The sequence below is a fragment of the Gymnogyps californianus genome, chromosome 2 (genome assembly GCF_018139145.2).
Source record: "Gymnogyps californianus isolate 813 chromosome 2, ASM1813914v2, whole genome shotgun sequence".
NCBI classification, from domain to species: domain Eukaryota; kingdom Metazoa; phylum Chordata; class Aves; order Accipitriformes; family Cathartidae; genus Gymnogyps; species Gymnogyps californianus.
The window spans coordinates 136,476,708-136,489,076 of NC_059472.1; the positions used below are offsets into that span (position 1 = coordinate 136,476,708).

General features: G+C 40.6%; 1 protein-coding gene across 1 annotated transcript in view; it reads left to right on the forward strand.

Annotated features, from left to right (window-relative positions):
- Nucleotides 1-9,732: 9,732 nt before the first annotated feature.
- The window catches only part of ETV1 (ETS variant transcription factor 1), a 67,683-nt gene continuing 65,046 nt past the window's right edge, over nt 9,733-12,369 (forward strand). The window contains exons 1-3 of the mRNA XM_050892051.1: nt 9,733-9,793; nt 10,327-10,460; nt 11,239-11,326. Coding sequence (XP_050748008.1) covers nt 10,416-10,460; nt 11,239-11,326 — 133 coding nt within the window. The 5' untranslated portion in view covers nt 9,733-9,793; nt 10,327-10,415. The remainder of the gene's footprint in view (nt 9,794-10,326; nt 10,461-11,238; nt 11,327-12,369) is intronic.

Genomic DNA, 12,369 nt, shown 5'->3' on the forward strand with positions numbered 1-12,369 from the left:
CATCCTGAATAAAGTACCAGATTTCAGAGATTGTAACCTTAGATATAAGAAGTCTTACATTCTTATGGTTTTCCTGAGGCAAATCTACAATCAGAGGACTTTTATGTCGTTCTGAGCTTCTGTTCTTATTTGCACTGGATTCTAACTGAATGAGAAGATTTTTATTTTTTTTTTTTTTAAATATAGCCTGGCCTTGTTCACAATGGGATTCCAACATTTCCTGTTAGAATGTGATTTACCAGGAATTTAATTAATCTCCAGTTCAAACTGTACTGCAGGCCTCTAAAATTAAAAAGAAAAATAAACATAGCAATTAACATTGAAAGAGAGCTAAACTTAGCACTTGAAACTAAAATTACAATAAATAAAGATGAACCCAAACCAAAATTGAAAAAATGAATGCCAGTGAAGCCTATTATTTTCAAAAGTCAAATATGATTACTGTATTTTAAATCTTAGGTTAAGAAATGAAACGGATCATGATATGAATAGCATAATGTAATTACATAATCTGAGTCCTATCAAACATAAACTGTACCTTTTATATTGCTGGTTTTCTTAGAGATGTTTATTTCTTCTCCTTCCCTCTTTCTCAACCAAGATGTGATTTCGAAATACAAGCAAATAAATGTCAAATCCTTCTGCCTCTGTTCTGCCATTCCATTTCTGAAATTCTGCCAAACTGAAAATTTCCATTCAGACTGACTGGCATTTGTTGAACTGATGTTTTTTTTCTTATTATTATTATTTTATTTTAACGCTCTTTTTCAAAAGTAGTGGAAACTTTGTGCAACCCTTGCTGTGTCTATGCATGACATTTTAAGAGCAGCTGCTTCTGCGGATCTTTTTCACAATAGTACATTTTTTCCTGCAGACGCTCTGAAAACCCCTCACAAAAGACTTCAGTTACTTGTAAGTCTTGGTCTATGGTGTTTCCAAACTCGTATGTACAGCAGGTACCACCCAATTTAACACCATGTCAACCTAAGAAATACAGAGACCAAATAAAAAGCTACAGTAAAGAGTAAATAAGATCAGTGGAAAATTTGTTAAAATCTCTACCCCCTCCTCCTCCTTTAAAACAAAACAGGAGATTGTACAGACTCAGGCTTCAAAATCTCTGCTCTACTACTCAGTTACACTTTTTTATGATAAAAATGAATAGGTAGAATAATATGCACAAAGAAATAGATGGAGCAGAATGGCTTATGAGGAATTCCTTATGTAAAAAAGGCTTTTCACATTGACAGTAGAGTAATTTCTCCAGCCTGCAACGTGTTAGAAAGAAACGTAGGACCATGAAATGTCACTATGCTACAAGAATCCTTCTTGTTCTTTGTGGATGGTACACACGCTGTTTGCTTATTAAGGCAGCAGACAGTTCTCAGAAGATGGACTATTTTAGTTATAGCACCAATTTTTTAAATATACAATAATGGAAAGTCACTGGTGAATTCTTCTATGGTTGTGCAGACCTGAAAAGCCTAAAACTGTCTTGATCCATAGCAAGATATTTCAGAAAGCAAGATGCTCCTTTTCTGGGCAGCTTCCTTTAAGTTGCAGTCATCTTATATTGTTTACTTCCCTATGGTGAACCTGTAGCTGTAACAGCAGCAGTAGCAGGTGGGGCTAGACCATATTTCCCCCATTTGACCCTTGTTGCATATAATGGGGCTTCAATTCCACCTCCTGCTTTTCATTCCTTTTTTTGTTTGTTTGAATGCAGGAGATTTTAAAATATAATTTATTCTTCAAAACAGACAAAAAATCTTTATGACGAAATAACATCCAATACGACCCAGTAACTTAAAGAATGCCTTATTAAAACATGATACTTTAAAAAATGCAATTCCTAACATTCAAAGATTGCATGTTCTTCCCTTCTCCCCTCTTTTTCAAATACTGAAAACTAATGAATTGCAAAGTTGCGAATGATGGTAACCTTGTGCACTCTATGTGGAAGAAGCCTCTAAAATCAGAGCTGAGTTTGGTGACCCAATATAGCTAGGTCAGAGAAGCAATGAAGTCCTTGAATATGACTGAAATCCTCCCAGCATGCAACATTTGTCCCTCTTACTGATCCTTGGTATACTCGCAAGAGCCTAATTTTCCTTTTTCGAAAAACAGGGGTAATTATGCTTTCCTATCTTGCTAACAGATTTTGGGAGGTGCAAATGAAAGTTTTTAAGCACATTAAATTCACTGAATGAAAAGATCGCTTCCTGCTTCTAAAAGTTCTGTGCCTCTTATGTTTTATAATTCTAAGGGTTCAAATGTTATTGTGTTGGTATATCCTCTGTGACATTTATTATTTCTGTGAAGAATTGCACAATTCATTTGGGGGGACTCTGGCCTGTAGGTCATGTACATCCTATTCCATCTGTACATATAATTTTAGGCTCCATTTTTAGGTGATTTCTCCCCACCTGGAATATCTTCCCAATAAGGAATTTACTTACCGCATGGCTAAAATAGTTGTTTAGCCCTCAGTCTAAACCTTGCTAACATTAGCTTTTCCCAGTCACTGCTTACCTGCAATTTTCTTATCTCTGAACTTCACTTTCTCTTTTGGCACCTCTGCATGCACATGCCATGTAGTGCTACCAAGGACTAGCCCCTTGTCTGCATTGCCACCCTCCCTCTGGTTTCCATGCTCTCCTCAACCATCTTTCATAGAAGCACTCTGCCTTTGGCTCTTTGCTATGTAGTTTAACCTAACTGTGATATTGTCTGCTCTAGGTAGCTGTCTAATAGCTATAATAGCCATACAAGCAATAACGAAAGCCTGCAGTCCCCCGCATTTGCTACTTTCTGCTTTGTATGGGAAAAGTTCCCATGGAAAGCTCAGGAACCTCATACGTTGTGTTCTTTCAAATGCTGCCTTAAAAGCTCTGATTTAAAAAGCCTCTGTCCGGCACAGATAGAAGCCATACCTAGCTACTGCCTATTTCATTACCTCTGCCTCTCAAGGATACCCGTTTGGGGTAGGAGGGAGGACACATTTTCATTTCTGTTTGATGAACAAACACCTATGCTCTCTAAGACAGAGACCGGCATCTTTATTCAGCACCTTCACAGGCACAACAGAGCCCTGCTGCAAGGCTGGCATTCTCAGCAACTAAAAATTACAGAACATATTAAATATGGCAAAACTGAGAACATAATGTATATGATCTGATTATCCTCACAGAAGTTAACGTAGTCCTTTTCTCCTACATTAGCTGCTCTATGACAAATACATGCTCCCTACTGCCAATGAACACAAAAAATTAATTCCTCACCTGGACACAAATGGCAACACATACCTCTCACCCTCTTGCCAGCAAAGCAGCTTCCTAATTAACTGGAGACTGAGGCAGGGTTTGTCTCTGAAACAGCATTTACAACAAATATGCTCTTCAACTAAATGTCATGGTTTACCTAGGTCTTTGTTATTTGTTTCTGCTATTAGGACAGGTCTTCACTATTTAGAAACGCATTAAGAAATACTATTCACTGTCTTTTAATTTTTTCTTTCTATAGGTAATCTATATCTGCTTTTCAGTGTCTTGTTATTTTATGTGCTTGGAGTTGGGCTTAGATTTTGTCCTCTTCCTTTGACTCTAGTATTGTTTTTCTTTGAATACTCAGATGCCGTATTCAGACATCTGGGTTTAAGGATGGTAGGCATGCGAAAATGGATGGTTAGGTCTTTAATGGTTATAGGTGTTTATGATTTCACATGTGTATATGTAGCTCCAGATGGGAAGACTGGGATATAAAGAGGAGAGAGTCACAGATAGTTAACATATTAATAGCGCAGGTATGGTAATGTCAATAATATGATGTAGTATCAATATAGCCACTGCCTGCTAATAGTAATAGTTTTGATCATTGCTGTAACTGCTAAAATTCATAAATAAACATTTGTAGAGAGAGGTCATATTTTTTTACTAGCCCAGTTGATGCAGTTACTAAAAAGGAGCAGATAAACTTAAGGCCTTTCTTTGGGTCCAAAAGCTTGTTTGGTTTTTTGTCATTACAGCCACTCATTTAATACATGGCATTGCTTTTTCCTACAGACCTTTTGCTGCTATGTTAATGTCTGTGCTCAAGCTCTGAGCATGTCCAATAGTGATCCTGAGTGAGAGTCTGTAATTCTGAAAGGGCACTTTGTATCATCTTTGTGTCTTCTAGATTTCAGGCTGTCAGGAGGGCTTAAATCATGAACAAAGCCATTTAATGTGTACTGAACAACTTCTAAACAACAGATTTTCCAGCAAACTTAGAAAACACAATCTTTAAGCATTTCTCTTCCTTTTCCTTCCTTCATGTTTGTCTTAGACTATAACGGCATCGGGAGATTTGAGGTTTTCTACAACCCCCATGAACTATAGTGGGGCAGAAATCTCATATAAAGTATGTGAAGGATTCTGAAGTGTTTGCATGATTCTCTCTTGGTATTCATGAGGGAGGACATGCAAATTAAAGCCATCTGTGAGATTAGGGGTTGTGCACAAATTCTTTGACTGGCCTGATATCCAAATGACTTCTAGGCTCCTTCATTATCACTTAATCATGGCTGGCCATTTCGTGAGTGTAATTTCAAGGAGAGCAAGCTGGGAACTTCACTGATGGTGCAAGAACCTATTACAATTTACATTTACATGTTTTAACTTGGTTTGTTCCTCCATATATTGCTATATTAGGTCCTGGGCTAGTACCTTTTTTTATTTTATTTTGATTTGCTCAGTTGGTCAGGAAATGAGCATTGTTGAGAGGGGATAGTGACAATTTATATGAGTCAATCAAACTGTCATTTAACTTGTTCTTTGGTAGTTTGTGGTAGAGGACTGCTTACCGCTTTGGTTGTGATGGCATGCAGAGCTGAGCGTTCTTTCCTGAGCATCAATTCATAGGTCTAGATGATCCACTCCCGTTTTGTAGAAACTGTTATTGAAGTTACTATGTATGTGTAGCACGATTTTTGCCTTTCACCAATGCAGAAGGAGCTAAATTAGGACAAACCAAGGAGCTAGGTGCAGCCAGGATCTCCACAATCAATGGTAATAGACTTTCTATTATTTTCAACAGTACTTCTCAAGTGAAGAAAGTATCATTGTCTCACTTTATAGGCACAAAAAAAACAGTGAGATGACAGGGGTTGCCCATGCAGGGATTACCCAGAAGACTACTAGCAGAGCCAGAACAATACTGAGGTTACTTTGCTCCAACAAATGGGCCAGTGCTCTGAGAGAGTTGCCAGGCCTTCTTCTTTCTAAAGCTTTTCTAGTCAACCCTAAGTTTGAAGTCTTAGTTATGATGAAGGCTGAAAATACTATTAAACTAAATTTACTTTTCACCTTTCTGCAATAAAAGATTTGTTCGGGCTTTTGGTTTCTTGCACTGTTCGTGGAATATCTTAATTTTAGTTTTCCTGGCTAGCATAATTTTCTAGTACATCAATGTTTACTGAAAGTTGCTTTGCATTGTATTATCAGGTAAATGGGAATTTAAATGCAGTTACTTATGGAGGCCTCTAGGTTTGTGCAATGTTAGTTCTAAATTACAATGGTGTATGCAATGTGTTATTAATCCATATGTTAAAAACAGTCAAACTGGGATCACTTCTTTGTTTTCTTTCCTTCTTTCTTTGAAGATACTTGTTTGCGTGTACTTTTAATTCCACATCTGATAGTTTAGCATATGGATATAATCATCATGTGTTTTCTTCCTACTGGTACTTTCCTTTTTCCTAATTTAAGGTTCAGTCCTGGATGCTGGATTTGAATCAAAGGCTTTACAAAAAGCCATGCTGTTGGGCAAGTATCTGCCCTATTCCTTTCTCTGTTTTTTTCTTTTTAATTTTGCTATTATATACTACTTTGTTGTATGCCAGTAGCATCATGATAAAATAAGCACTGTTAACCTGCTGAAAGAGTCAGCATCAGGAGGTTAAAATGTGGTCAAGGGTTAATTTACCAGACAGAAATCTCATTAGGTTTTCATGGCTTTGCTGTAGTCAGTCACATACTTAGTTGTTATTTTATTGAGTCTGCTATAGACTATATTTTAAAAGTTGCTGCTCAACAGTTTTTTGATTGAGGCATCCCTTTTGTTGTATACCAGGCTCGTAAGTACATCACCTTTACTGGGGAAATGCCTGGAAGGAATAGTTAGGCTAAACAATTTCAGAAAAACCAGTAGGATTTTTTTTCACTTAATGTTGTTTTGAAATTTACTTGCCTATTATATTTAAACTATGACTAAACTTTTTCTGAAGGATTTTCTTTGGTGTAAGCATAATTTTATGAAGGTGTCCAAAAGGTTTATTTTCTCAGCATAAAGCATTTTTGAGTGTAATTCTCTGTCTTGTTATCAAGTCAGTTCATATTCTTTTTTTTTTTTCCCTGTTGAATTTAGATTTTATCATACCAGGTTATGATGGTTTATTTCTTTATTTGAAAAAGTGGTTAAATTCTTCTTACATTTTCCAGGAGAAACCAGTGTTTATCAAATCTTCTCTTTGCTCTGTCTGTCTGGTTTTACTTCTATTTTTTATGTTACAGCAATTATTTGTAGCTCCATAATATGTCAAATCAAGCAAGAAATATATATTTCATTGTCCTCTTTCAGATAAGTGTGTGAAGTATATATTGGCATTATGAAATGGAAATAATATATAATTTTCAATATATAGTGAAGCTTTATAGTGTAATCAAACATGTCTGTTTCTAAAAGAAAACAAGTATCTTGCTTCTAAAGCAGTACCATTAGAAAAGCTGAATTTTTTTAAGCAATTTTTTCTAGTAAAATAAATTCAGCACTTTTTTTAGAATATTTTCAATTTGGTAAAAACTGTTCAGTTTTCTCAACTAAAAAATAAAGTGATTTTGAGGTTACTTTTTAGTTTTCTAAAAGGATTATTTTTTTTAAAGATATTTGAGTACTGTTTTCTGAAAATAGTTAAAACATAAAAACCTTATTAAAAAAAAAACCAAAATAAAGTTGCAAGAATTTTGGACAAACATGCCCAATTACAAAATAATTACTGTGGCCATACCAGTATATATGTGAGACAGGTATGACTGGTGATGGTACAAGACTGCCTTCCTGCACACAGACCTTGGAGTGGGTTGGGTTTTTTTTTTTGTGTGTGGTTTTTTTTTTTTTCCTATAAGCATCTACCTCTTAATAGTTAATGAAGTTTCCCTGAGTACCACTCAGCACAGTGGATGAACAGAGATGAGGATAAAGAGGGCTTCAAGATAGCTTTAGTCTTCCTTTCCTCCCCAGCATGTGTGAAAGGGCCAGCTAGGGGGAGGAGGGAAGGAAGAGGCATGTGGGGTGAGGAGTAGCAGCAAGCAATACAGCATGTCTGCTGCCAGGACACCTTTAATGCACGGCTTATCTTGGAGTTACAGCCCAACCAGGAGCATGGAGAGCTCCACTGTTGCAGAGTGCCGACCTCCTCCAGCTCCGTAAACCAGGATGCCAAACCTGTAGCCATGGGAGTGTGTGTGCTGGAAGGTGGCCATGGTGCTGTGCCAGCAGCCTGTGAGGTGCAGGCTATGGTGTAGGAAAGTACAAGATGGGATCCAGTGGTGAAAATTTCACAGGTGGTACCTAAGACCTGATGCGTCTGAGGTCCCTCGGAAACTTCAGTTGAGGCTGGTTTAATTAGCTTGTCTGACTGACACACCAACAATTTTTAGTGCACTGCTTAAAGATAAGACAATCAATCACTGATTTTGGTTTATCAGAGTATGTGGTAAAGCCTAGCGCTTCGGGAGCTGGTTGATGGGTGGCTCAGACATTCACTCAGCAGGGTAGAGTGGACAACTGGAGACGGTAGCTTCATCAGCTCTGCTGGTCCAGGGGTTAAAGTGGCCACATGCTCCCCAGGGACAGATCTGTAGCCACAGCTTTCCCACAAGGGCATCATCCCTGGCTCAGCAGCTGCTCTAGTCTGGGTATGGGTGTAAATAAGAAAATGATGGCTTCACTGTCCAGGAAATTTTATTTATACCTGGAGCATTTCGTAGAGCTTTATTCCCCTATTATGTCACAAAAGTGGCTTACAGAAGCAGCGACTCAGAGACTTGGCCAAGAACACAATAAAATGATTATAGGTTTATACAACGTTTAGAATGTCATTACTTTCTTGTAATTCCAGGTGTGCTGGGGTGTGTGTGTGGAAACAGAAGCAGCGAGAACACAGAAAACAAGCTGCTGGTGATGGACATTTTTCCTGACAAGGCAGTATGGGAAGGACAGAAGTGGCAGGAACATGGTGGTTCCCTCTTCCTTGGCTGGACAGGACAAGTAGCAAGTGAGTACGAATAGTGAGATCAGAAAGGAGGAGAAGGGGAAAAAAAAAAAAAAAAAGAAGGTTGTGGCAGAAAGTAATATGCTCCAGAATAGACTGTAGCGAAACAACTCTAATTTTCAAAACAAAGGAGTACAGAAGAAGTAACCTGAATATTGTTAATACCACTGCAGGCAATTTATGCAAAAGCAGGTTTCTTTAGTTGCCTTTACACCCTTAGCTATAAAGAAAGCCCTCAGAAAGGGCTGAGGGCAAAGTTGGACTTGCTAGCTTGGGGCTCTGCCTGTTAATTGCTGAACTACATCAGATCATAAAAATCTGAAACTTCCTATCTCGCAGCAAGACAGTCTCATGAATGCCTAAATTTACCACCTGATTCCTGTGATACCTGGAATTCAGTGCTCAAAGAGAGGACAAATATAGCTGTTATGAAACCACACAATCTGCTTTGGTGCATTTTGGCAGTTCAGAAAGGGAAGAGTTTTTGGATACAGCCCTCCAACAGCCACACTATACAGAGAAAAGAAAGCTTACTTTCTTTGCGAAGTCCTCAGAAATCCTGAGCTTGATAAGTCCTGGCACCACTGCACCAAAAAAAACCCTAGATCCGGTGCCTGGATGCTGCCAAATTCTGTCCACAAAACCTAGAAATTATGTCATCCTAGTAGAAATAACAATTGCTTTCTATGATTCAGCTAAGAAAACCAAAACCCAACAAAAAACCGAAAAAACAACCAACAACCCTGGGATGCCACCAGATGCAGAGCGGTGCAAAGTCTCCGCCGGTGCGGCGTGAGCCTCTCGCCGCCCTCACCTCTTCCTCACCTCCGGGCTCCCGCGAAGTTTTGCGGGACTGCTCTGCCACCAGAAAAGGCGCGCGCGCGTGTGTGTGGGGGGGTGTGTGTGTGTGTGTGTGTGGTGGCTTTTTGCTTTTCGGAGTCAGGGAGGCTAAACTTTTTTTTTATTTTTTAAAATAAATTATGTGAGGGGAGGGGGTTGCTTTGCCACCGGGGGGCTGTAGGGGACATGGCGCGCCCGCAGCAGGATCCCGGGATCCGTGTGGCGGTACCGCCGCGCATCCGAGTTGCGATTCCCTACCCTCCCCCCCCCCCCCCCCCCGCTCCCCCCCCCCCTCCACCCCCGGCAGAGGAGCCGAGGGGAGAGCGGAGACTCGTGCCCCCCGGGTTGGCAGCGGGGCCGGGGCGGGGAGCGCCGGGGCCGCGGCCGGGGCCGGGGCCGGGGCCGGGGCGGGCGGGCGGCGCGGCGATCCGGCGATCCGGCGGGGGGCGCGGGGAGCCAATGGGCGGCGGGGATCCGCCGGCGCGGCTCGGGGGCCCCTGGAGGAGGAGGAGAGGAAAAACCACGGGATTGAGCTCTGTCAGTGGCGCTCGCTGCTTCCAAGGGGGAAGTGCCGGGGAAATAATTAATGTTTTTATTAAATTTGGAGGGAATTTTTTGCAGCCGATCGCCGCGCGTGGCCTTCAGGTGGGTCTTCCCCGCAACTTTGTCCGCCGCCCCGCAGGATTGCGTGGTGGTGGGCTGCAAAAGCGATCCTGGGGGAGAAGGTGGCTCGGTGCGTGTGGTGTGTGTGTGTGGGGGGGTGGTGGTGCGAGTGTGAGTGTGTGTGTGTGTGTGTGTGTGTGCGTGGCTGCGGCTGGCGGGCGCCGCCGCCGCTGCCGTGAGGTGCGCGGCGAGCCCCGCCGTTCGCCATTACGAGTTGAGCACACGTTTGCGAGAGTCGGGGCTGCCACTTGCGCGGATCGCCCGGGGGATACGGCGGGGAGTGTAAATAAAACCCTGCCTCTCGCCTTGCTTTCTGCTGCTGCCTCGAAGTGCTTTTGCTCCGTGTTTTCCTGGCAGAAGCGTGTAACCCAGGTGAAGGCAGAGAAGGGAGGGTTGTTTTTATGAATGGGACTCTTTGAGGTTAATTAGCTATGCAAATTGAAGCAGTTCATTCATGATTTTTTTTTTTTTTTTTTTTTTTTTAAATCTAAAAGCCATCTTGTATTCCCCTCTAGGCTGATTGGAGTCCAGATCCCGAGGAAATCTCCAGATCAAATGCCCAGTAAATAAAACACTGAGCTAAGACTTGTGGAAGAGCTGCAGAATGGATGGATTTTATGACCAGCAAGTGCCTTACATGGTCACCAATGTGAGTGATCAGTTCAAAGTTGGTGTTTATAAACTTGACTCCGACTTATTTCTGTGGGGGAGTTTTGCAGACAAAGTATCTGCTTTGTTACAGCTGTAGGGGCGACTCTTCATCTGGGAGCTTTGCCTGCAAGATGAGCCTATCTTCTTAGTTATTTCAATAAAGCATCATGTTCTTTTAAAGACAGTTTTGGGATGATTAAAAAATCATGCACATGATTAGCGGATGAAAGAGGCAAGAGCAGCAGCAGCTGCATTCAAAGTTTCTGGCTGCGTTTGCCTGCAACGCTCAGAAGAATGAAGTTGAGGCAAACGTTAACATTTTTTTTTTTCCTTTTTTTTTTTTTTGCTTTCAGGACTTTGCAAACAATGTTATAAGTAACACAGGGAAACAAAGCAGTCTATTATAATCTCATATCTGGGTTCTCCTGTGTAGCTTATGCAGAGGGGATTTATGTGCTATTGTGTAGGTTTGTGTACTTTAGATGCTAAAAATACATGGTTGGTATTGTGTTGCTGCTTGAACACATTATATATGTATCTGTACAAATGGATGTCTACACAGATAGATAGAAATATGTTGCATTTAGACACAGGAATCTTTTTGAGGATGTTAGATGCTCAGCAGTATCTTTTGCTATAGATTGGAGGCTGCAAGATGATAATTTCCCTGTTTGAAAATGTAAAGAATTCATGCCAGCTTTGAGTATTCTTGATTAAAAGAAAAAAAAAAAACAAACCCTCAGATTTCTAAAGTAACTGATCTTTCCTGTTTATAGAATCCGCGTGGGAGAAACTGTAATGAGAGACCGACAAATGTCAGGAAAAGAAAATTCATTAACAGAGACCTGGCTCATGATTCAGAAGGTGAGGGCTTGTCATGTCGTGTCCCGTCCCCCGTCCGTCCCCCCCCACTAATGCAGAGAAGCTTTTTGAGAACTATTTATTTATTTATTTTGGAGATAAATATATCTAGATCAATCTGAATAAACAAGACAAGAAAACTGCATTTACTACTGCAAAACAAACTGGCAAAGGCAATAAACTGATAAAGTTGATATTCTTTCCTTGACTTACCCTGTTGCATTTTAGGTACTGCTGCACATGTGGCATACGGATGTCATGCACTGAGGCCAAGCCTTTGCAGCATCTGACACAAGTCATGGCATCTGGCTTTTTCACCTTCAGGCCTCTTGAGATTCAGGGATTTCCTCATTCCTCCCATCTTTTAACATCCTTTTCACTGGGGCGTGTTCACTGGTGGTAGCAGGAGCGAGAATGCTGGTGTGGAGACTCTTGGTTTTCACTCTAGCGTTACTGTAGAGCTAGTAGTCAGGCTCCTGGTGTCTGGTAGCTTGTTTCTATTGCTGTGTAACACTGGTAGGGTTAAAAATCCTGGGAGATTTGGTTAAGGAAGTCTAGAGTAGACGAAGTTCTGGAGGGCCAAGGATTTGTAACTTAGTCCCATCAGTAGCCACTCACATGATTGTAGCTTGAGAACTGTAGTCTAGCAATAGCAGTTAACACTTCTTTAGGTTACAAGGTCAGTATAGATGCTATGCCTACACCCCTGCAAGTACATAAGACATACAGGAAGGTATATAGGGGCCTACAACTTACCCCTATATAAATCTTATCAGGGTGAGGACACATTGTTGCAATTTTCAAAATCCCTATTTACTTGTTTGGAAAAGTTTATTCTAGGGTAGATAGAAGAGAAAACAACTTGCAGATTTTCAGTTAAATGATTTCCCAACATGAACATGAGGTATCAGTCCACAGGATAAATGAATAGTCTCTGTCATTTAAGTGTATGTAAATAGTTATCTGTCAGCATTCATAAAAGAGGAAGTCTCTCTCAAAATACAGTAAATTAAAAATAAACCATTTGTCAGTTCAAATGTCCTACT